At 64.3% G+C, this 20,717-nt stretch overlaps 1 protein-coding gene across 1 annotated transcript in view; it reads left to right on the top strand.

Moving 5' to 3' along the window:
• The first annotated feature begins 418 nt into the window (after window positions 1-418).
• PLCH2 (phospholipase C eta 2) overlaps window positions 419-20,717 on the top strand; it is a 61,290-nt gene continuing 40,991 nt past the window's right edge. The window contains exon 1 of the mRNA XM_045388184.2: window positions 419-614. Coding sequence (XP_045244119.2) covers window positions 584-614 — 31 coding nt within the window. The 5' untranslated portion in view covers window positions 419-583. The remainder of the gene's footprint in view (window positions 615-20,717) is intronic.

Raw genomic sequence — 20,717 nt, 5'->3', positions numbered from 1 at the left:
GGGGAGTAATGTCGCCGAGGCCCCTGTCTTGGCTTCTCCCGGCGCCTGGGCAAACGCCCAGCCTGGAGATGGGAAGCGCTCTCGGCCCCGCCCCCTTCCCGGTCCAGCCGGCTGGGGTCACGGGGAGCCGGAGGGAGGCGGAGGGGGAGGTGGGAGAAGCCGAAGGCCGAGGGAGCATCTTTGCGGAGAAAGTACTTTGGCTGCGGCGGGCGCGGGGCGGGCCGGCTGGTCCCGCCGTGCGCCCAGCGCCCCACCTGTTCTGCGCGCCGCGCTCTCCCGGTTGCGCCTGATCTGCCCCCCGCCCGGTGCCTGTGGCGGAGCCCGCGCCCCCGGCCCCCTCCCGGCGCGGGGCGGGCAGGGGGTGTGGTGCGGGCGGCACGAGTGACAGCGCGCTCCTCGCGCGGCGCCTCCACGGGGCGCAGTGTCACCGCGCACAGCCCGCCGCGGGCCGCCCGAGTCGGCGGGGCGATGCCGCGGGAGCCGGCGTCCCAGCCCGAGTCAGAGCCCGGCCGCTGACTGCGCCCCCCGGTCCGCAGCCCCCGCCCCCGCCCCCGCCGCCCTCGCTGCCGCCGCCACGGAGACAATGGACGCGGGAGCCGCCCCGCAGAAGCACAGTAGGTGCCGCTCCTGCCGCTGCGCCGCCGCCAACCGGGATGCGCGGGTGGACGCGCGGGGGCGCCGCAGCCCTGGTGCGGGTCCGAGCCGAGCTGCCTGGGCCTCAGACCCGGGAGCGGAGGCTCGGATCGCGGTGGCACGGGCACGGGTGCGGGTGCGGGTGCGGGACTGTGGGCGGGACGGGCGGAGCCGTCTTGAGCTCTCCGGGCGGCCTGAGGTGACGGGTGAGGGATCCGGGGGCCGCCCCTCTAAAAACTTTCCTCCCCGGGCTTCCGCGGAGGCCGCACTGGGGTTGTGACCATGCTGAGAATGATCCGTGCTGAGCCCCGGCCGGACACCTCTGACCCCTGCCGGATGGTGCCGCAGGGCACCCTGTGTCGGTCCGGGAGGTGCTGCGTGGACTTGCCGCATGGGCACATCTGCCTGGGCTGCAGGTGCGCGTCTGGGGGGAGCCGGCCTCTCCCGGCACTAGCAGGTGGGGTGCAGCAGGCACTGCCCAGGCAGGCGGGAGCTCAGGAGGCCCTGGGGCGGCCCTGCGGGGTGGTCTGTAGGACACGGGAGGGGGAAGTGTCTGAGTGTCCACTGCTGAGGAGCCTCCTGGACTCTGGACCTGCGGCAGAGAGCTACAGACTGTTCTTTAGGGGTGATGGGCTCTGCTGGAGCGGGTGGAGGAATTTGCCAAGGAGATAAGCGGCTTCCCCTCCCCTCCACTCCCCGCCTCCCACACTGTCTGGTGACACTGGAGGCAGCCAAGGTGGCCACTGATCCCCACTGTGACCCCTGAGACCACTGGGACTGCCCTTCCCCCATGGCCTTCTCCCTCCATGAGAATGGACCCGATCCGCATCCTCTTCCTCCCCTGACACTTTGGTCTGGTGAGGTGGGGTCACGGTGCCCAACACCCCTGTTTTGGGGAGCCCATGGTGTCTGCCTGCCTGGGTGTCTGATCCCAGAGACTCCTTCAGCGAGGTGCAGCCTCAGAGAGGATTCAGGCACCATGGGAGGCCAGGGAGGGGCAAGTCAGAGGGAGAGGCCACTGTCCTACCTCCTGCTTGGTTGGTGGGGACACAGCCAGCCTGTTGGTCTCCCCTAGGACCCTGGGCTGATGGGAGAAGTCGGCTCTATATTGGCCCCCACAACGTTCCCTCTGCACTTAAGCCAGAGCCACATTCTCTGCACCGCCCTAGGGGAGGGTCTGGGGTCTGGAAAGGATGAGGGAGGCAGGTGTGCACTGGGCAAGTGGGTGCCTGTGGCTGTGCTGAGGGTCCCCACAGGCCCCTTCCCGGAGGCTGACCGCCTGATGGCCCTGCCCTCTGGGAGGTGAGAGCTGAGCTTTCAGCCTCGTCTGGATGAGGCAGGGAGGGAGACTGGCGCCTGCTTGGCATGTCCCCAGGGAACCCAGGGCAGTGAGAAAAGAGGCTGGAATCGGCCTGGGCAGTGGCCGGGGAACTGGTGGGAGTGTCAGCTGGACAGTGTGTGGAAGACACGGGGCTCGGGGCTCAGTCTGTTGGTCTTGGCCTCAAATCCCTGAGCCTGAGGCTGGGGTCAGGCCTGATGTCCAGCCTCTGGCAGAGCTGGCTGTGAGTGGGAAACAGCTGGGGGCATGGGGGAGGGTGGGGACAGGTTGGCAGCGGCCCCTCCTGCGGGTGACCAGGTAGGGACCCCGCCCGGGGTGGGGGGCAGAGGAGCTGGTGGTCAGGAGAGACCCCCTACAGACCCTCCTAGGTGGTGGTGGGGGCCCGGCAGCCCAGTTCCCGAGGCCCTCACTCCCACTGCCGGAGTTCAGGTTACATAATCCGCACCGCACACACGGATTGCCGGAAGCCGCAGCAGCCAGGTCTGACAATACGAGTTGTAATTGGATTTTAATTTTTAATGTCCACAACACATGAAGAGCTTCGGACCAATTTGCATATCTTCTGTTACTCTGTCCTATTAGTGCGCCTAATAGGACCACTTCATTAGCTGCTAACTGTCGCACCCACAGTGCCGTCTGTCCGGGAACGGAGGGAGCCTGGCCCGAGCCCCATGCCAGAGCCCCACGAGCTGCCGGCCACCTGCTCCAGTGATGGGCACGCTGACGGGAGGGGGGCTGAGGACCAGCCCAGTGGGTCCCTCCTGCTGCCTGGCCGGCCTTCCCACCCCTGTCCTGCTTCCCTGTCTGCCTCAGACCTAGCCTGGGTGCTGCCCCTGGCTGCCAGGAAGGGGTGGCCACTGGGGGCTTGGACATCAGCGCACCCACTGAAGGCCCAGCTTCCCCGCTGCTGCCCGCTCTGGGGCTGTCACAGGCCCGTCTGCCTCAGACCTAGCCTGGGTGCTGCCCCTGGCTGCCAGGAAGGGGTAGCCACTGGGGGCTTGGACATCAGCGCACCCACTGAAGGCCCAGCTTCCCCGCTGCTGCCCGCTCTGGGGCTGTCACAGGCCCAGCTGGGACTCTTGTCTCCAAGGGCCCCTGGGCACAAGTGGTTCTGGATTCTGGGGTCCCACTGCCACTCGCCCCCCTATTCACAACTTGTGGCTCAGCCCTGCCTGCGAGTTGGGGGATTTAGGCTGGAGTTAGGACCCTGTAGCCAGGTCTCTCGGGGCTGGGGGTGGGGTGGCCCTTGACAGACTGGGGCCCCAGGCAGAAGCAGGAGCTGTGTGCCTCGAGCCCCTCCCTCCCCCCAGCTGCAGGGGTCCCAGGAGGCGGGGCAGCTCCACTCCGACCGCCCTGCGGATTATTCTTAGGTCTGTTGTGTAACAGGCGCACATTGGAGGCAGAGGGAGGAAGGGCTCCTGGAGACATCTCCGGCGGCAGCAGCTAGCCAGCCGGGAGAACAGCTTTTGTCCTTTCCACTCGCCCAGCACAAAGGGACAAAGGAGGCTGCCTCAGCTGCCCAGCCCAGCCGAGAGCTGGCTAGTCTGGGCCCATGCAGAGGGGTCGGGCCGGCAGGGAGGTCAGAGCTGGCAGAGGAGTCAGGGCCTGCAGAGGGGTCAGAGCCGGCAGGAATGCGGGCGTCCCTTCACTGCCTCATACTCCCCAGGGCTGGGCCGAGTCTGGGCTGGGGCTCCTTCCTCCTCCTGCTCCTGCAGCCCCATGTGTGTGCATGCACACCTGTGTACCCATGCACCAGCACCTCTCTGGGGCCAGCTTCAGGGCAGCACAGTGGCCTGGCGGAGGTGGAGGTGGCGGAGGGTACCCACCCCAGCCTCAGAGCTGCCCTCAGGACTCCTCTTCCTGCCTTCCCCTCCCACCCCCTTATGTGCTCCCAGCAGCCTTTGGGTGTGGATTCCGGGGTCTCCACCCCCGCAGATGGGAGCAGGCTCCTCACACCTGCCTTCTGAGCTCCCAGTGCAGATCAGACCCTGTGGGTGAGGCTCCAGGAGGAGCCAGGCTTGATGGCAGAAACCAGGGACCCTGGGGGATTCCAGGGCTAGGGTGGCTGCAAGGTGGGGCCCCAAGTCTGTGTGGGGAGGCCCATTTGCTCACCTCAACTGCATCCTCCAGGACTACTCTGCCGTCAGCTTCTTCTCCCCGATTGCTGGACCTGTGTTCCGCACACACCTGCACATGGTCACTCCCAAGACGGCGGAAGGGGCTCAGCCGGGCTTCTCAGGGCTCCCGCTCCCTCTCCCCCAGGTTCTGCTGTGCTCACAGGGTGCCCTCCCACTGGGGAGCAAGGCGGACATGCGTAGTGGGTGGAGATTCCAGAGACAGCCGGCCATGTTGGGGGCCTGCAGCTCCAGGGAGGGGCTGCTGACCTGGGGCTCCATTGTGACCCTTGGCTGTGACTGAGCTGCTGGCCCTGGAGAGACTGGATGGCAGGAAGGGCTTGGGGGGTGGGGGCAAGTTGCTGAAATGTCCCCAGCTTGGTCCCTCGGGCCCAGGGAGACGTCTGACCAGAGCTTCAGCCGTGGTAACCTGGCCTCACTCCTCCCTGACGTGACCCCGTCTGCCCACTTTAGGGCAGCTGCTCTGAGTCTGGGGTCTTTCCCACCGGGGACCAGCCGACCAGAACCGAGGAATACAGAGGATGTATTCCCCGAGGATTCATGTGCCCCACGGCAAGGCCCGAGGTCTTTCCGTCCCTCCCTGGCTGCGGGACCTTGGCAGGGCATGTCCCTCCTTCCCCTGCAGCACCAGGAGAGCCAGTGAGATCTTTGAGACCAGGCTGTGGCACAGTGCCTGTGGGCGGAGAGCATGGTGCCCCGGCTGCTGTGGTCCTTTTTCCCTGGTGGTGGCCCCCGGGCAGCCAAACCCAGGCAAAGGTGACTCCTTGTCGGGAAGGCTTTGCTGACAGCTGGGCTGCCCTCACCCTCCTGGAGCGCCAGGTGCCCCGGGTGTCTGGCACACCGTGACTTGGCAGGGTGTTTCCTGCGGCTGCTGGGGCCGGCTGCTGTGCACCGGCCAGTGAAAACGCCACACGCTCATTCTCTCGAAGTCCTGGAGGCCAGAAGTCCGAGGTCAGGGTGTAGGTGGGGCCGCGCTCCCCTGCAGGCTCCCAGGGAGGACCTTCCTGGCCTCCTCCAGTCTCTGGTGCCTCCGGCATCCCTTGGGTTGTGGCCGCCTCCTGCTTCTGCCTGTCGTCCCTCACCCTTCTCTCCGTCTTCTCTTGCACCTCGAGTCTTCTGCTTTCTCCTGTAAGGATTTAGGGCCTGCCTGGGTCATTCAGGACGATCTCCTCGGTGCAGGGCCCTTCACTGAAGCACGTCCTCAGAGACCTTTTTTCCAAATAAGGCCAAATTCACAGGTTCTGGGATGTGTGTGTGTGTTTTGTCAGAGGTGGTCGCCCTTCAGCCTCCTACTGTGGCCATGTGCTCCACCCCAGCACCCCCACCCGAGGCAGGCCCTGGACCCCACGCTGCTGGGGTCCCACAGGTCCCCTAGCCCAGCCTCCTGGCTCCCCACCATCCCAGTCTCTCCCTGGGTGGGGCCCTGGCTCCACAGGTGACCAAGAGAGGTGCTGGAGGCCTGGACGGGCCTCACTGCATTCTCAGGGAGCAGCTGCTCCTGGTTCCCACCACTCATCACATCGCCGCTGCCCCACAAGGCAGCTGGGGCCTCCAGAAGGCTTGTTTCGTCAAACCATTGCACGTGGCTCCTTTGCGGGTGTTGGGAAAGGGCCGTGGTCTTGGGCCCTGGAGCACATCCCAGGATCAGTGGCTCTGTAGGCTCCAGGGCCTACCAGCTGCTCTGAGGAGGCTCAGACGGGGCTGGGAGTCCTGGTCGGAGCTGTAGCAGCTTCACGTCCCCCTGGACAGAGGAAAATGCAGATTCACCACCCCCACCCCCTGCCGCCCAGAGGTTGGAGCTATTTCAGTAGAAAAGGACGTTTTAAACTGGGGTGTCTGGCCAGCTACGGTGGCTCACGCCTGTATTCCCAGCACTTTGGGAGGCTGAGGCGGGTGGATCACCTGAGATCAGGAGTTCGAGACCAGCCTGGGCAACATGGTGAAACCCTGTCTCTACTAAAAATACAAAAATGTATCTGTGTGTGGTGGCAAGCACCTGCAATCCCAGCTACTTGGGAGGCTGAGGCAGGAGAATCGCTTGAACCCGGGAGGTGGCAGAGGTTGCAGTAAGCCAAGATGGTGCCACTGCACTCCAGCCCAAGTGACAGAGTGAGACTCCGTCTCAACATAAATAAAGACACAAACAAACCAGGGGGTCAAGGCCCACACTCGAGGGAGTGGTGTCAGGTGAGGTGGGGGTCCAGGTCTGCAGCAGCCTCTGCCTGGCCTGGGTGGGGCAGCTCTGCCCGGGTGGCGTCACTAGGGTGGAGGACATGGCTCTGGAGCTGGGCAGACGTGGATCCCAAATCTGCAACTGTGTGGCCTTGGGCAGTGGGACTCACCGCTGAGCTGGGCCAGCAGTAGTGTGTTGTGGACAGAACTGCGAGGCTGCTTGTAAGCTCTGCCTAGCCACCTCTGAGGGACAGTGGCTGCCCCATTCTGGGCCCCTCCTGCCCCTGCTCCCTGACGCTCCCTGGAACTCATCCATTCTCCGGAGAACCAGCAGCCCTCAGAACTGAGCTGTAGCTGCGGCTGCAGCCATCTTTGATGCGTAAGTGGAAGGCCGGCCTCGGACTGGGCTGCGGCCGCCAAGCTCAACCCTGGGAAGTGGGTGAATGAGGCTGTTTCTCTGCACACAGCGTCTCCCTGGCTCCCCTGGGGTCTCCTGAGCCACCTCAAGGAGCCCCGGCTCCTCCCAGCTGGGCCCGTCCCCTGAGGCTTGTCCAGGAACAGGCGCCCTGCGCAGAGGTGGCTTCACGCGTCGCTGCCAGCCATTCCCTCCCTCCTTGGGGGCCTCCAGCACAGGCGGCTGGTCCTCTGGGCTCCTCTTTAGCTCACCAGGACGTGCCCCGCTTTTCAGAGCCTCTGTACCCCGAGACTTGCACATGAAGTGAAGATCTGACTGTTGCATCCCAGGCTCCAGATCCTTGTACCAGGCGCATTTAAGGCCAAGTATGTGGGACCCCAGCCTGGGCTCAAATCCCCACCCGTCCTCCCACCAGTTCATGGACTATGGATCTTGGAGAGATACCTGTGTCTCTGGGCCTCAGTTTCCTCATCTGTGAAAAGGGGGTGACAGTGGTTGTGAGGGTGAGCAGGTGACTTGTAGAGAAGGAGGGACAGCCCGTCAGGGGGACCCCTGCCCATGCTAGGGACGTCAGCTCCCAGGACACGGCCCTGAACCTGGCCCTGCCTCAGGGGCTGTTGCTTGGCCACCTGGCACACACTGTCTGGAAACAGGACTCAAGGTGCAATTTGGGACAGAGCCCGGGGTCCAGTCCAGCAGCTGGGCCGGGTGCGCTCCAGGAGGGAGGCCTGTTGCTGGTGTCCACGTCAACAAGATGCCGGGTGCCGCTCCACTCCCCAGGGCCCTCCCCGTCCCAGCCAAGGCAGGCGGTGGTGGGCCTGCCTCGCGTCCTGATTGTGGGGTCTGGGGCCAGAGACGTGTGTGCCTCCCCAGCCCCCCACGATCATACGCAGTTGTGTCTCCGAGGGACGCCACCAGCAGTGACAGGCAGAGATTGTTGCGGAGAACGTGGCTGATGGAGGTGCGCTTCCGGGCTGTACAGATCAGTGCCAGCTCTCTGGACTGATCAGTGCTGCCCGGCTAACCCCTGGTAGCCCCAGTGGGGCCACCACCACATACCCCCACTTCTGGAGGAAGCCCCTCTACTCCAGCCACAGGAACTGGCTCCAAGGGCCACTGTGAGGCCAGAGAGCCGCCACCCACCAACACGTCCTCTCACCGTGGAGGGGGCAGCCGTGTGGGGGTCTGTGCCATGGGTGGGCTGGGGGCTCTCGAGGGCTCTGATCCCTCAGAGGGTCAGCCGCCGTTGGCAGCAGGGAGCCCTTCCCCCAGACCGCAGCCCCGGTAACAGGCGCAGGACAAGCCAATGGGACCCCTCCCTGGGGACTGGGTGGCATCACAGGGGCCTGGATAAGTTGGCCCCACCGGCCTGGGACCCTAACGTGCTCTCGGCCCCAGCCCTGCCCCCACTGCATCTGGGCTGCCGGGGGATGGTGGGTGGTGGTGGGGGACTGTGATTCAGGCTGAGCTGTCACGGACGCCTGTCATCGGCACGCTGGTGGGGAAGTGTCTGTTCACACAGAAAACACGTTCTGAGCCCCGGGATCTTTGTCATCCTTCAGAAATGCCAACCCTGTGAAGTGAGGTCTGCTCTGCTGCAGGCCTGTCGGAGGAGGCTGAGCAGAGGCTTCCGTCTGGGCCCTGAGCCTCAGCAGTGCACGGGAAGGCGCCCCCTCCCTCCGGCCCGAGGCTCCCTTGCTGGTAGGGCCAGCGGGCAGCCCCCACTGCACTGCTAAGCCTGGAGCTGCAGTGGGGGCCGTGTGCACCCAGGTGTGCGGAAGGATGGTGGAGGCTGAGTGCAGCCGGGCCGCACAACCCAGGACGGTGGAGCTTCAGGGAGCAATCCGGAGGTTCTCCAGGAGCCGCTGAGGCCTGGGTCCCCCTGTTGCCTGCTATGCCCCGGCCCTGCCTGTGGGTAGCAGCCCCACGGAGTATTTCATCTCGGCCCAAAGGCAACAGCTGCTGTCCTGGAGTGAGCCCCATGGAGGGGGGCCTCTGTGGTGGGGATGGGAACCCTTGATCCTGCCTCCTCCTCTCCCTCCTGCCCTGGCCCTTCCTGCCTCAGCCCTTCTGGCCTTTGGGAGTGGCCACCGTGAGCAGCAGGAGGCGAGGCTGGGACTGGGGTGGGTCCACCTCCCTCCAGCGGCCCCCTCGCAGGCATGAGGGGGGCAAATACATCATTCACCCGACCCCAAGCCACCCCAGAGAGCAGCAGATGGGCCCAGGGAGGGGCTTAAATAATCCCCAGACCCCGGGGACTGGGGATGCGGCCTAGGGCTCCCCAACCAGAGCCTGGGCATGAACCTCCCCTCTGACACGCCTGGCCACCCGGTCAGACTTGGTCCTGGGAGGGCCTGGAGCCTGGCCAGTCACTGTCCTCAGCTGACTGCCCCTGGGCCTGGCCCTGAGTGCAGCAAGTACACAATCAGGGCCGCGCCTTTGCTGCCCAGAGCTCAGCAGAGCCTAGAGAAGGACAACCTGGAGGACAGCCTGGAGGAAGGGATGCCTGCTGGCACCTGGTCCTGGCTTCTCAGGAGGGAAGTCCTGGCTCACCCCACCCCTTCCCATGGATCCATTCCCGGTGGGGGCGCCCCCTCAGTGCTCTCAGAGCTGGGACTCTTCACCACCTCCACCCAGGCCTGGGCCGCCCGTCCCCCACTGTGGCACAAGCCTCTTGCCTGTCCCCCGATCTTCCAGTGGGGCAGCTGGGACAATTTACCAAAACACAAGTCCGCCCCCCGACGGCACCAGTGCCCCCATTGTGCTTGGGATGTGGCCTGCGGGCGCCATGCTCCCTGGGGCCCTTCCCCATGTGGTGCTACTTGGGAGGTGAAGGCCCCTGAGGTGTATGTTTCCGGTCCGCCCTGTTATTGCCCATTGCAAAGATGAGGACATTGAGGCTGGGGATGGCAGGCGGTGCAGGGGAGGCCCTTGTACTATCTGGAGGGCTCACTGGGAGCGTCTGTGCACACCGCAGGCCCTCCCCAGCCTGGAAGAGGGGGCTGCTGGCCCCGGCACGTTGATGGTGATCTGGGCTGAGACACGGGGCTCACAGGACCTCCTTCACGTGTTCCGGGGCCAGCGTCCTCACGGGGCCCTGTGGCCTTTGCCCTCCATGCTTCCCAGGGCCACCCGCTCTGGCAGGGGCAGGACCCTCCACCACCCCTTCCTTCCACCCCAGTGGGGCAGAGCTCTCAGCGGAGAAAAGTGTACCCCAGTACCTGGTCTCCGCTGCCTCTTTCTGGGGTCCTTGTTCCTGTGTGTAGCCCCTGGACACCTTCTCCTGACTCCAGCAGACGCCAGTCCTGGGTCCAACCCCGTGCCTGTCCCCGTCTCCCGGTCAGGAGGGCTGCTATGGCTTCCAGGGTCCCCAGGATTTTGGGCAATGGTGGTGGGGGCTGCTGGAGAGGCCTGGCCTGTGTCTCCCCAGTCGGGTAGGGAAAAGAGGGCAGGCCCCAGACTGTGTGGGGGAGCCTCTGAGAGCTGAGGCTTGCTGATAGTGGGTTCTGGGGGTGCTGCAAGCCAGCCCCGCCCCCAGTCTGTCACCCACCTATAGGTGCCCACTGTGGGCAGAGCCGTGAGGGCCACCTGGCTTCTCCAGCAGTCCGGGCTGGTGCTCGGCCTCTCTGGGGCATGTCCTGGCCTGCCTGGCTGAGCTCCTAGGGCAGGCACTGCCTATTCCCTTCTTGCCCTGCAGCATTGGAGGTGGCCCGGGCCTGGGCCCTCCAGTTCCCCGCTGGCCAGCCCCCCGCCCACCATGCCTGACTCACCCTGACACGTGGGGATCCCCAGGCAGCCCCGAGACAGGGTCTTAGGGCCGCCTCTGCAGGATCCTTGGAAGCGCAGGCACTTGCTCAGGGAGGGGTTGATGGTGTGGTATGGCAGGAGGTGGCACCATGTGGCAGGCTTGATGTGACACGATGTGGTGTGGCCCTGTCCGGGAGGATGGTCTGTGGAGGCTCAAGGCCACGGACCTTCTACTCCCCAGGGGCTGAACTAGCAATGCCCTGAATGGAGCATGTCCTTTTACTGGGAAGGGGTGGCCTGACGGCGGACCCCAGGCCTTCCTGTCTGGGACGCTGCAGGGCCTCTGGAGCCCCCTCCTAGGTGAGGCCTCCGAGTGGGGAAGGGCCAGGACGTGAGCCCCAGTGGCTTCCCCAGGGTCCCCCAGGGTCTGGGATAAACCGGGAATGGTGGCTTCCCTGAGAGCAGCCCTGGCTCGGCCCCTTGGTGTCTCGGCCCTTGCGGGGCTGTTGGGACAGGACCTGTTCCTGAAGGTCTGTGCACTACGTCCTTGGCCAGGTTTGGGGCTCTGTGGCAGCATGGGTGGGACAGAGCAGGTGGCTCACGGCTCAGGAGCCCCTTGGAGTCCTCTTACTGTCACCAGCGGAGTGTACGTCACCCCCAGAAAGCTGTTGTCCAGGCTGGGGCCTCCTTGTCTGGGGGCAGCCGGGCCTCGGCCCCCCCGTGCAGCCTGAGCACGCACGCCCAGCTGCGTCCTGACCCCCACCTGCTCCAGGAGGCTCTGCTCCTCCCTGCAGCCTCCACAGGCTGGACCCCCATGATGCTGAGCCCCCAGTGGGGCTGGGACCTGGCTCTCCCCTCACCCTTGAGACCATGCTCTTTTCTGAGATAGGAACCCAGTTGACCCGTCTGCAGGCTTAGCCTGGGCATGGGACCCTTGGCTGTGGGAGCTGGGACGGGCAGGCACCTGGAACTGGACTTTGGCTGTGTGATGGCCAGTCTAGGCTGGGCGCTGCCCAGAGGCTCAGCAGGTCCCTGTTCCCTGGCCTGGCCTGAGCGCCAAGGTGTCAGGGCAGGAGGACCTTCGGCCCTGCCAGGCCCCCTCTGAATCCCTTGGTTCGGGTCCCCACATTTGATGGTTCACCTGCTGTTCCCAGAGCCTGTGCTAGGTTGTGAGACACCCCCCAGGGAGAGAAGGTAGGGGCACCGGGTCCCCAGAGAAGGGCCTGCGGGGGCGTAGGGAGGCTGGCAGCCCACCTTCCTGCAGGTGGACTTAGACTCAGTGAGTGTGAAGGACGCTCTGTGGCCACCATAGCTGGAGCAGTTGCCTGTGGGGGTGCCAACGCTTGTTCCCTGGGGTCCTGGGGGTCAGGCGGGGGCAGGAGCACTCAGAACCTTCAGAGGAGTGGCCCCAAGGCCTTTGCTGCAAATGGAGGTGGGAGGCTCCCAGGGGGCAAAGCGCACCTGCGGCAGGTGTGAGAGGGCCCAGCTCAGGGAGTATGGCCCCCAGGAGCCCCTCAGCCCCTCCACCTCACTGCAGGGCCTCCCTCCCCGGCCGTGCCCCCGTCTTCACCCTCCATACCTGTTGAGCCACGCCGTGGGTGGAGGCAAGCGTCCCGCGGGCGGGCTGTGTGCGTGTGCGTGCTGTGTGCTCGTGTGTTTGAGTGTATTTTTAAAGCGACTCTGCAGCTGTGTTTGACTCCATTGCATTCTCTGGTAGGAGCTCGGCAAGAGGCGCGTTGTGGGTTATTTTGGGCTCGGCAATACTGGAATTATTAGATTCCATGTTTGTAAGGAAACGGCGTCGCCTGGAGCAGCATTGGCTGTGGGCGGGGGTGTTGATGCCATGTGGGACGTGGAGCCCCGAGGGAAGGCCTAGCGTGTCCCTTGGGCCTGTCACGGGGTCATCGGAGTCACCAAGCCGCCAGCACCAGGTCACCCGGCGGGCAGTTTCCCCTGGGCCTTTGTCGGATTTAGGCCTCCCTTGGCTTCCGAGCGCAGCCCCCACAGTTCGTCCCCTGGGCGTTGGCTCCCACCTGACCTGTGGCCTCTGAGCCCTGCGGGGTATTGTATTGGAGGGGCTGCAGCCCGGCTTGGGAGGCGGGGCGGTGCTGGGGGGTGGGTGGCGCTCTAGCCACGCATTCTGGCGCTTGTCAAAAAGACTTAAATTGCCCCTTGCTCTCAGCTGTGCCTTAAAAAGCTGCAGGTGGTGACTCAGTTGTCACCATCACAGTCACCGCTGCCGCTGCTTCTGGGGACACCTGAGGTCACTGGGGGAGTTCATCCTGTGCAACCCCCGCCCAGCAGACCCATTGACCCCTTGGGGTTGGGGGACATGGGGGAGGTGCTGGAGCTGGTGAGACTCGGCCTCTGTCGGCTTCCTGTCATGGCTGTAACTTGAGGGAGCCTCCCTCCCTGGGGCTCAGTTTCCCCCTCTGAAGCCAGGGAGCTGGGCCTTCCTCTGGCCTTGATTTGTCCGGGGGTCTTGGTGGGAGGAGCCCACCCTTCCTGAGAGCAGGGGCCCACTTGGTAGGACCCTTTTCTGCCCCTTCTAGGTCCAGCGGAGGGGCCCGTGCTGGGTCTGTGGAGAGCAGGTCTCACAGCCACGGGGGGCTCCCAGGTGGGAAGGGACCCCAGGTTCACAGCATGACTCCGGCACTGTGAGGGGTGATCCGCACCTCCCCTAGGCCTTGGGCAGGTCCTCTCTGTCCAGCCAGGGCCCCTGCCTGTTGTCTCCATTTTCTAAGGGGCAAAAGTCACCTACCTCCAGAACCCCCTGGGGCTCCAGTCTTCAGGCACCTGGTGTGGCGGTGGTGGCTTTGGGTCCTGCCCTGGTGGTCATCTCACACTGGCCAGCCCTTGTACAGGATGGTCTGGGGTGGGGGGGACCCAGGGCTCTTTCAGGTGGGCTGAGATGTGAACTGACCGGCTGGTAGCTCCGTCCATCAGCAAGGACAGGAATGAGACCTGGGCCTGCCTGGCCACGCCGGGCTAGCCTGTCCTCCACTCAGTGGGAACCCCTCCTCCCCTCCCCGCTGGGCTTCAGGGCACTTTCCAGCCATGGCTGGAACCTGTGAGTGGCCAGGAGCTGGGGGCCCCATGCTCCCAGCAGCCTTGTGGCTGTGATCTCAAGGGGCTGAGTGCCCTCTGCCTCAGTTTCCTGCCACTGCAGCTTCTCTCCAGGGTTCCCAAGTCATCCCCAGTGTCTCCTGGCCTCCTTCCCAGGACGCTCCTTGAGTTCTCGATCTGCTGAGATGGGGGATGTGTGTGGCGGGACAGGGCTGCACCTACCCTGGGGGAGTGGCTGAGCCGCTGGATGGCCTCCCGCCTCTGAGGGGCCCAAGAGCGACTTGCAGGCAGTCACGGAGGACTCCCTGAAGGAAGCGGTTTCCTCAGTGTCTGACCACAGGGCAGTCACAAGTTCCCCAAAGGTGAAGGGTGGCTCACCCCGAGTCCTGGCTGCATCCTGGTACCCACGGCCTGGCGCAGAACATGAACCCTCCCGGTCCCAGGAGGTGCGTGCTGGGGGCGGCTCCCAGCCCTTGGATGATCTTTCCTCGTGCCTAATAGGCAGCCTGCCTTCTTTTCTGTTTTTGACCTGAAAAAAAATAAAAAGGAAAAGAACATTTGCCTGCATAGCCCTGATGGCCACCCAGCCCACGCTGTCCACTGGGCAGGTGGTGGGGGGCGCGGAGAGCGAGGAGCGGGCCTCAGGCACCAAGGGGGCCACACAGGCACGGGGCTGGTGGGCGCTGGGCTCCCTGGTGCATCCCTGCACCAGGCAGGCGGGGTGGCAGGCGGGGTGGACCCAGTGGGACCAGCAAGGTCGGTGTGACCCCCACTTCCTGGGCCTGGGGAGAAGCTGGGCTCCATCTGTGCCCCCGGAGTGGCCAGTGGCTGGGTGGCCGGGGGAGATGCCGGAGGAGGCTCTGGCTCTTCCCTCAGGGAAGCTCCCGCCCAGACCGCGCCCATACAGGCAGCCCACCCCCAATACAGGCAGCCCCCCAAAGACCCATCTGCACAGGGACGGTCTCGAGGTCACGTTTCATTCCTGCATCAGCCTCCTGTACTCCCGATTCTCACTGGCTTTTAATCTGCACTTACGCAACCATGGTAAAAAGTGACTACATCTGGGATGTCCCTGTGCAGTGTGATGTGTGCTTGACCATCTCTGCAGACGGGGGCCCGAGGGGTCACACTGACCTTGCTGGTCCCACTGGGTCCACCCCGCCTGCCAGTTCCTGTGAAAGCAGGAAGGCCACTTGGGCCAGCCTGGTGCCCGTTCCCCAGCCACTCGGCATGTCCAGGTCAGGCCAGGCCAGTGCCCACGGGGGCCTGTCCAGCCCAGCCTCCAGCCCTTCCTGCGTCATGGGTCCCGGCTGATGGCCCCTGCTGCAGGTGCTCCGCCCCCTGCTAGCGCCCTGCTCCAGGGTCTCTGCCGTCTGCTCCAAGGGGTCTTCACAGCAGCCTGGGCCACGCCGGTCTTGCAGTGGGGCTGCTCCTGGGCACTCTCGAGCCACTGCCTCATGGTGACCTGGCTCCCTCATTGCAGCCTCAGCCCTGAGTCCTGTTCCCTGGGGCCGGGTTGTCCCCATCTGGAGGTGGGGCTCAGGAGGGGCTTTGGTGATGCCAGGAGGTCAGTGGGTTCTTGCCACCCACCAGGAACCTCACTGGAGCTAAAACCATGCACCCTCAGCGTCCACCCAGGGCCTCCTGTCGGCCCTGCGTGGGACGTGGTGACAAATGCCACGCTGGTGACAGGTCCTCTCTGGCTTGTTTATTTTGTCTTGTTGGAGACACATGTGCCCCCTTGCAGGCTTTCTAGTGGTCTTCCTTGCCAGTGTTCTTTCTTTCCGGTGGTCTTCCTTTCCGGTGGTCTTCCTTTCTGGTGGTCTTCCTTGCCGATGGTCTTCCTTTCTGGTGGTCTTCCTTGCCCGTGGTCTTCCTTTCCAGTCCTTGGGCCAACACTGAGCCAGCACTCATCCGAATGCAGTGCTGATACCTGGGGAATATGCTCCTGAGTCATTCACACGCAGGACAGGACAGCTGTGGAAGGCCCGGGGCAGGCAGCGTTTGGAGGCCAGTTTCCGCTCAGCGCCTCATGGTGGGGCTGTTTTCCTTGGCACAGTGCGGGGCAGGTCCAGACGGCCAGGGGAGGGTCCATCGGCCCCTCACCACTCTGCTGGCTCCCCTCTGGCCTGTTTGGATCCAAGCAAGCACCCTGAGCTGGGACCTGGGCCAAGCGCTCTTCTGCTCCGGCAGTGACTGGGCCCAGCTGGCGCCGTCCAGCCCTACCCAGGCCGCTTCTGCCCTCCGCTTCCTCGGCTTGCTGCTCTAGCCTGGCCTGAGGGAGGGGCCCGCGCCCCCATGGGACTGGCCCTTCATGCCCCTAGGGGCCCTGCTGTCTAGGAAATCAGCCCATTCTCTCCAGGTCTTTTCTAAGGCCATGCTGCCCTGGGGTCCCAGGCCAGGTTCCCCCAAGAGCTAGGACCACTGACCACTGCTCTGTGTCTCCCAGACCAGAAGCCCTCTGGGTGTGGGGCCTACCTCTGGTTTCCTTACTTCCTCCCCAGTGCTAAGCCATGCCCAGTACACAGTAGGTGCTTAATAAACCCTGGCTGATGGCTGGGGGTACGGAACTGGTGGGCTGGAGACAGGCAAGGAAGGACGCAGGGGGTGGCCAGTCTTGGCCCTGGGGCAGGGACCGTGTGGGCTCCCTCTGGCCTGAGAACCGAATCTGAGGACTGGGATCGTGGGAGCCAAAGGCAGGGGCTTAGTGGCAGAAAAGGGACACTGCTTCTTTTTCAAGGATTTTCACATTTTTAATGATGCGAGCAGCTGGGAGGCCTGGGGCAGCACCCAGGTGTAAGCTGGGCTGCTCTGGCCTGATGACCCTGGTGGAGGCTGGTGAGGCTGAAGGGGCGCCTGGTCCTGGGGATGGGGACTGGCCTGCCTCTGGGGCCAAGGCTGTGGGGGCCTTTGAGCAGCAGCCAGAGACTGATGGCGCTGACTCAAGCTCAGGTTTCACAGTGACAGGCTGTGTGGCCTTAGCAGGTCTCACAGCTTCTCTGAGCCTTTGACCCCTCAGTGCAGGGTGACACTCCCCACCTGCAGGGCAGCAGCCACCGGTTTGCCTTTTTTCTCTCTGCCCTTCGTTCAGCAGGCCCTTGGGGCTGGGGGCCAGCCTGGTGGGGCAGGGGTTCAGAAGTCTGCCCAGTGCTCCTCTCTGGGGCTGGATCTCACACTCCCACATGGGAAGGGTCTGGGTGGGGCCAGGTGGCCAGCAGCTCCTGACAGACCCGGCTGAGGGTGTGTGTCCTGGGACGTGGCTGCATTGGTGGTCATGTGGCAGTGTTCGTCCTGGAATCCTGCTCACTGGACTCCGTGCCAGGCTGGCCAAGGCTCTGCATGGCTGCTGCACGCGGGCACAAAATCTAGGTCAGGTTGGTGCAGGGGGGTAGGGCTGGGCAGCCAGGGCAGTGCCTGCTCCCTCAAGGTCCAGTGGGGCTCTACAGCCCGGGGCTGGACACCTGACCCACCAACCTTGGCCAGGTCCCTTCTGGCGGTGCCTGAACTCCCTGGCAAGGCTGTCCTGTGGCAGGGAGGAGGGAGGCATGTGGGCACCTGCTGTGACTGTGGATGCTGCTAGCAGGGCGGGCTGAGCTCGGTCCATGTGAGACCCAGCCCCTGGGCACCGGGAGGCCAGGATGTGTGGGGCCTGCTGAGATGATTCAGGCCAGAGCCTTGCCGAAGCTCCAGTCCCTGAGGCTGCCCCAGCTTTCACTCCCTGCTGCGTTACCCAGCCTCAGGGACCGCAGCCTCGGGGCCTCGGCTCCCCTCCTGCCCGCAATAGGGAACACTGTGGGGACAGTGACACCCACTGGACACCGCATCCCCATGCCTCCCGCCTCTGTGGGCCTCAAATCCAGCTGTTTCTTGCTCTCTCTTCTTTGTTTCTTCTGCGCCTCTGCCTTGGCATTAACAGTGTTCCCTTTGAACCTGTCTGCCAACTCCCCCAGGCTTGGGGGGACCAGGTCAGGGCTGGGGCCTTTGTTTGGGGAATGGCACTGTGGAAGGTGGACAGGGCAACTGGGGATGTCAGACTCATCCCCACCCAGGGCCTCTGCATCTGGCCCTCCCTGGCCATCTACCCGGGATGCCCTGTCCTGCCAGCTTGTGTTTGCTTGAGTCCCACTTTCTTGGGGCTGCCTCCTCTGGAGGCCCCTCTCTGGAACTCTGCCTGCACTGGCTGTGCCACTTGGCAGCCCCTCTGCCTGACACCCCTCTGCCTGACACCCCCATGACACTCCCTCCGCCTGACACCCCCTCCGCCTGACACTCCCTCCGCCTGACACCCCCTCCGCCTGACACTCCGCCTGACACCCCCTCCACCTGACACCCCCATGACACCCCCTCCGCCTGACACCCCCATGACACTCCGTCTGACACCCCTCCGCCTGACACCCCCTCTGCCTGACAACTCCTCCACCTGACACCCTTCTGCCTCACACCCCCTCCGCCTGACATCCCCTCCGCCTGACACCCCCTCCGCCTGACACCCCCTCTGCCTGACACTCCCTCCGCCTGACACCCCCATGACACTCCCTCTGCCTGACACCCCCTCTGCCTGACACCCCCATGTCACCCCCTCCGCCTGACACCCCATGACACTCCCTCCGCCTGACACCCCCTCCGCCTGACACCCCCTCTGCCTGACACTCCCTCCGCCTGACACCCCCATGACACTCCCTCCGCCTGACACCCCTCTGCCTGACACCCCCATGTCACCCCCTCCGCCTGACACCCCGCTGCTTGACACCCCCTCTGCCTGACACCCCATGACACTCCCTCCGCCTGACACCCCCTCTGCCTGACATCTCCTCTGCCTGACATCCCCTCCGCCTGACACCCCCTCCGCCTGACACCCCCTCTGCCTGATATGTGGTCTTGTCCCCATGGCCTGCTGTCAGGTGGTCGTCCCAAGGCATCTTGGTCCATCTGGGGCAACTGCGGTCAGTTTGGGTGGCCTGTGGTCAGTTTGGCCAGGTCCTCACTGGTCTGTCTTCCTCCTCAGCCAGAGGCTACAGGCTCCTCTGTGACCTTAGAGCTCCAGAACCAAGCTCTGGGCTTGGGCACCGCTGGGCACCGCTGGGCTGGTTCCACCTGGGGCCCTGGGGGCTGAGGCAGTAGGGGGATCTTTGTGTTGGGGACACACTAGGGCCTTAGAGGGGCATCCCTTGCCTTACCCTGTGCTCCCACCCCCCAGCCACTGCCCAGGACAGGAGGTCGCTCAGCCCATCCTGGTGCCGAGATGTGTGTCGGGGTGGTGGGGGTGAGTCTGGACCTTCAAGGCCCCCACAGTGGGCTTAGTTTCCTAACCGAAGCCGTAACATCCACAGAACTCTTAAACCAGGCGAGAAAGCAACACGGAATTCGCTTTGATGTTGAATAATTAATGTAACGTCTGAGGTACGGGCTTCTGGGCTGTGTCTCTCCCAGCCGCAGAGCTGTCAGCACCGTCTCATCATTGGAGGGGCCTGCATTTCTGTCTTTAAACATGCGCTTGGCACCTCTGAGAGGTAATTAGGACATTCTGTGCACGATGAGGAGGCTGGGTGCTCACCTCCAGGGGGCTGCAGGGCCAGTGCGACTGTTGGGGACCAGCACACCCTGGAGGGGGAGCTGCAGGGTCAGCTGGGCTGTGAGACCCCGAGCAAGATTCCCCTGCCTCAGTTTCCCTATCTGAAAAGTGAAGAGGTTGGATCCAGGGGCCTCTGGGGGCCCGTCTAACTCAGGCATTCCAAGGTGGTGGAGGAGCAGAATCAGGGACACATGGGGGACCTCGTTGTGTCCCCGGGTCGCCCTGGTGCTGGTAGGCAGGATGCAGAGCCCTGCCTGCTGAAGTTTGCTGAACGGGGCTGCAGCTGAGAATCTGTTTACTGCAGCAGGTCATCGGGAAGCGTTTCCTTGGAGACATATGTAGGACAGAACTCGGAAGCTGAAACCGAGGCGCCCCACGAAGGCCCCACACCGCTGGCGGGAGGCGGTTCTCAGGGCTCTGCTCCTGGAGGCTGCTGGGACACAGCTGCCGCCCGGGGACTGGTCAGAGCCCGTGACCCGAGAACAGGGCTCCTAGCCCCTCCGCACAGCAGTGGCCACCCAGGGGGATATCGCACTTGGACTTTGGTGCAAGAATGTCTCCCGCCAGACTCCACTGAAGGTGTCCACCGCCCTCCTCCGGGAACCCTCCTCCTCCACGGCCTGAGCCAAGGCGCCAGCTGGCCAGGCCCTTGGAGAACTGCTGGTCCTCCCTGGTTTAACACGGGGAAACTGAAGCCAGAGGGACAGTAAACTCCCATGGGGTACACAGAGTCAGGCAGAGCCAGGGTGTGGACTGGGGTCTCCTGAGCTTGCCGAAGCACTGCCCTTCCTGGCTCCTGTCTACAGTGGCATTTTCTGGAACACACTCAGGGCACCCCTCGCTCGCCAGCAGCCCCAGAGGACATGGTGCTAGGCTCCTGCACAGTGGGACTGCTTGGCAGCTGGTTGTGGGTGTGACCAGGCCACTGGCCTCCCCAGCTGCACAGGGTACGGCCCACTGTCCAGGAGAGGGCTCTGGGGCTCCGGAGCAGCTGGCCTGTGGGAAGTCCTGGGGGTGAGGTCTCTTTTCGTGGGGTTCGTGTGTGGGCAGGGGGGCTTCACGAGCTTCTTACCTCCCCACTCTGCCCTCACTCTGGTTTTCCCCTGATGTGCGTCTCCATCTTCCATCCCTGGCTTTCTCTGGGGCTGTTTCTGCTCAAACTCTGGGTCACCCGAGGGCCCAGAATTGGCGATCCTGACGCAGACTGGTGCACAGAGCGCTTGTCTGGCCCCTGGGCATGCACACGAGTACACACAGGCCCTTGGGGTGCCCGGGAGACTGGAGCAACCCTGGCCTGTTGTGGCCCCCGTCTTTGGGTTGGCCATGTCTTCCCGAACCTGTGCCCTGGGGCAGGGGCCACCTAAATGATTTTCTTTGGAGATGAGAGGTAAAGGAACTTTTGTTGCAGGATGGCTGAGAAGAGGGGTCACCTCCTGCTTCCCCAAGCCAATGGAGAAAGCAGGAATGGAAGGTGCGCTGCAGGGAAGCCGGGGCCTGGGCTCTGTCTGGACTCGGCTGCCTCCTGCCCCTACCCCTGTGAGATGCTGGGTGGTGCCCTGCCCACTTGGGGCCTCTGTCCAGCCTGCAGGGCAAGAAAGCCCCTCCAGCTGAGAGAGAGAGGATGGAGACACTGCGGAG

Source organism: Macaca fascicularis, chromosome 1 (genome assembly GCF_037993035.2).
Source record: "Macaca fascicularis isolate 582-1 chromosome 1, T2T-MFA8v1.1".
In the NCBI taxonomy this organism is placed as follows: domain Eukaryota; kingdom Metazoa; phylum Chordata; class Mammalia; order Primates; family Cercopithecidae; genus Macaca; species Macaca fascicularis.
This window is presented reverse-complemented; position numbering and strand designations above follow the sequence as displayed.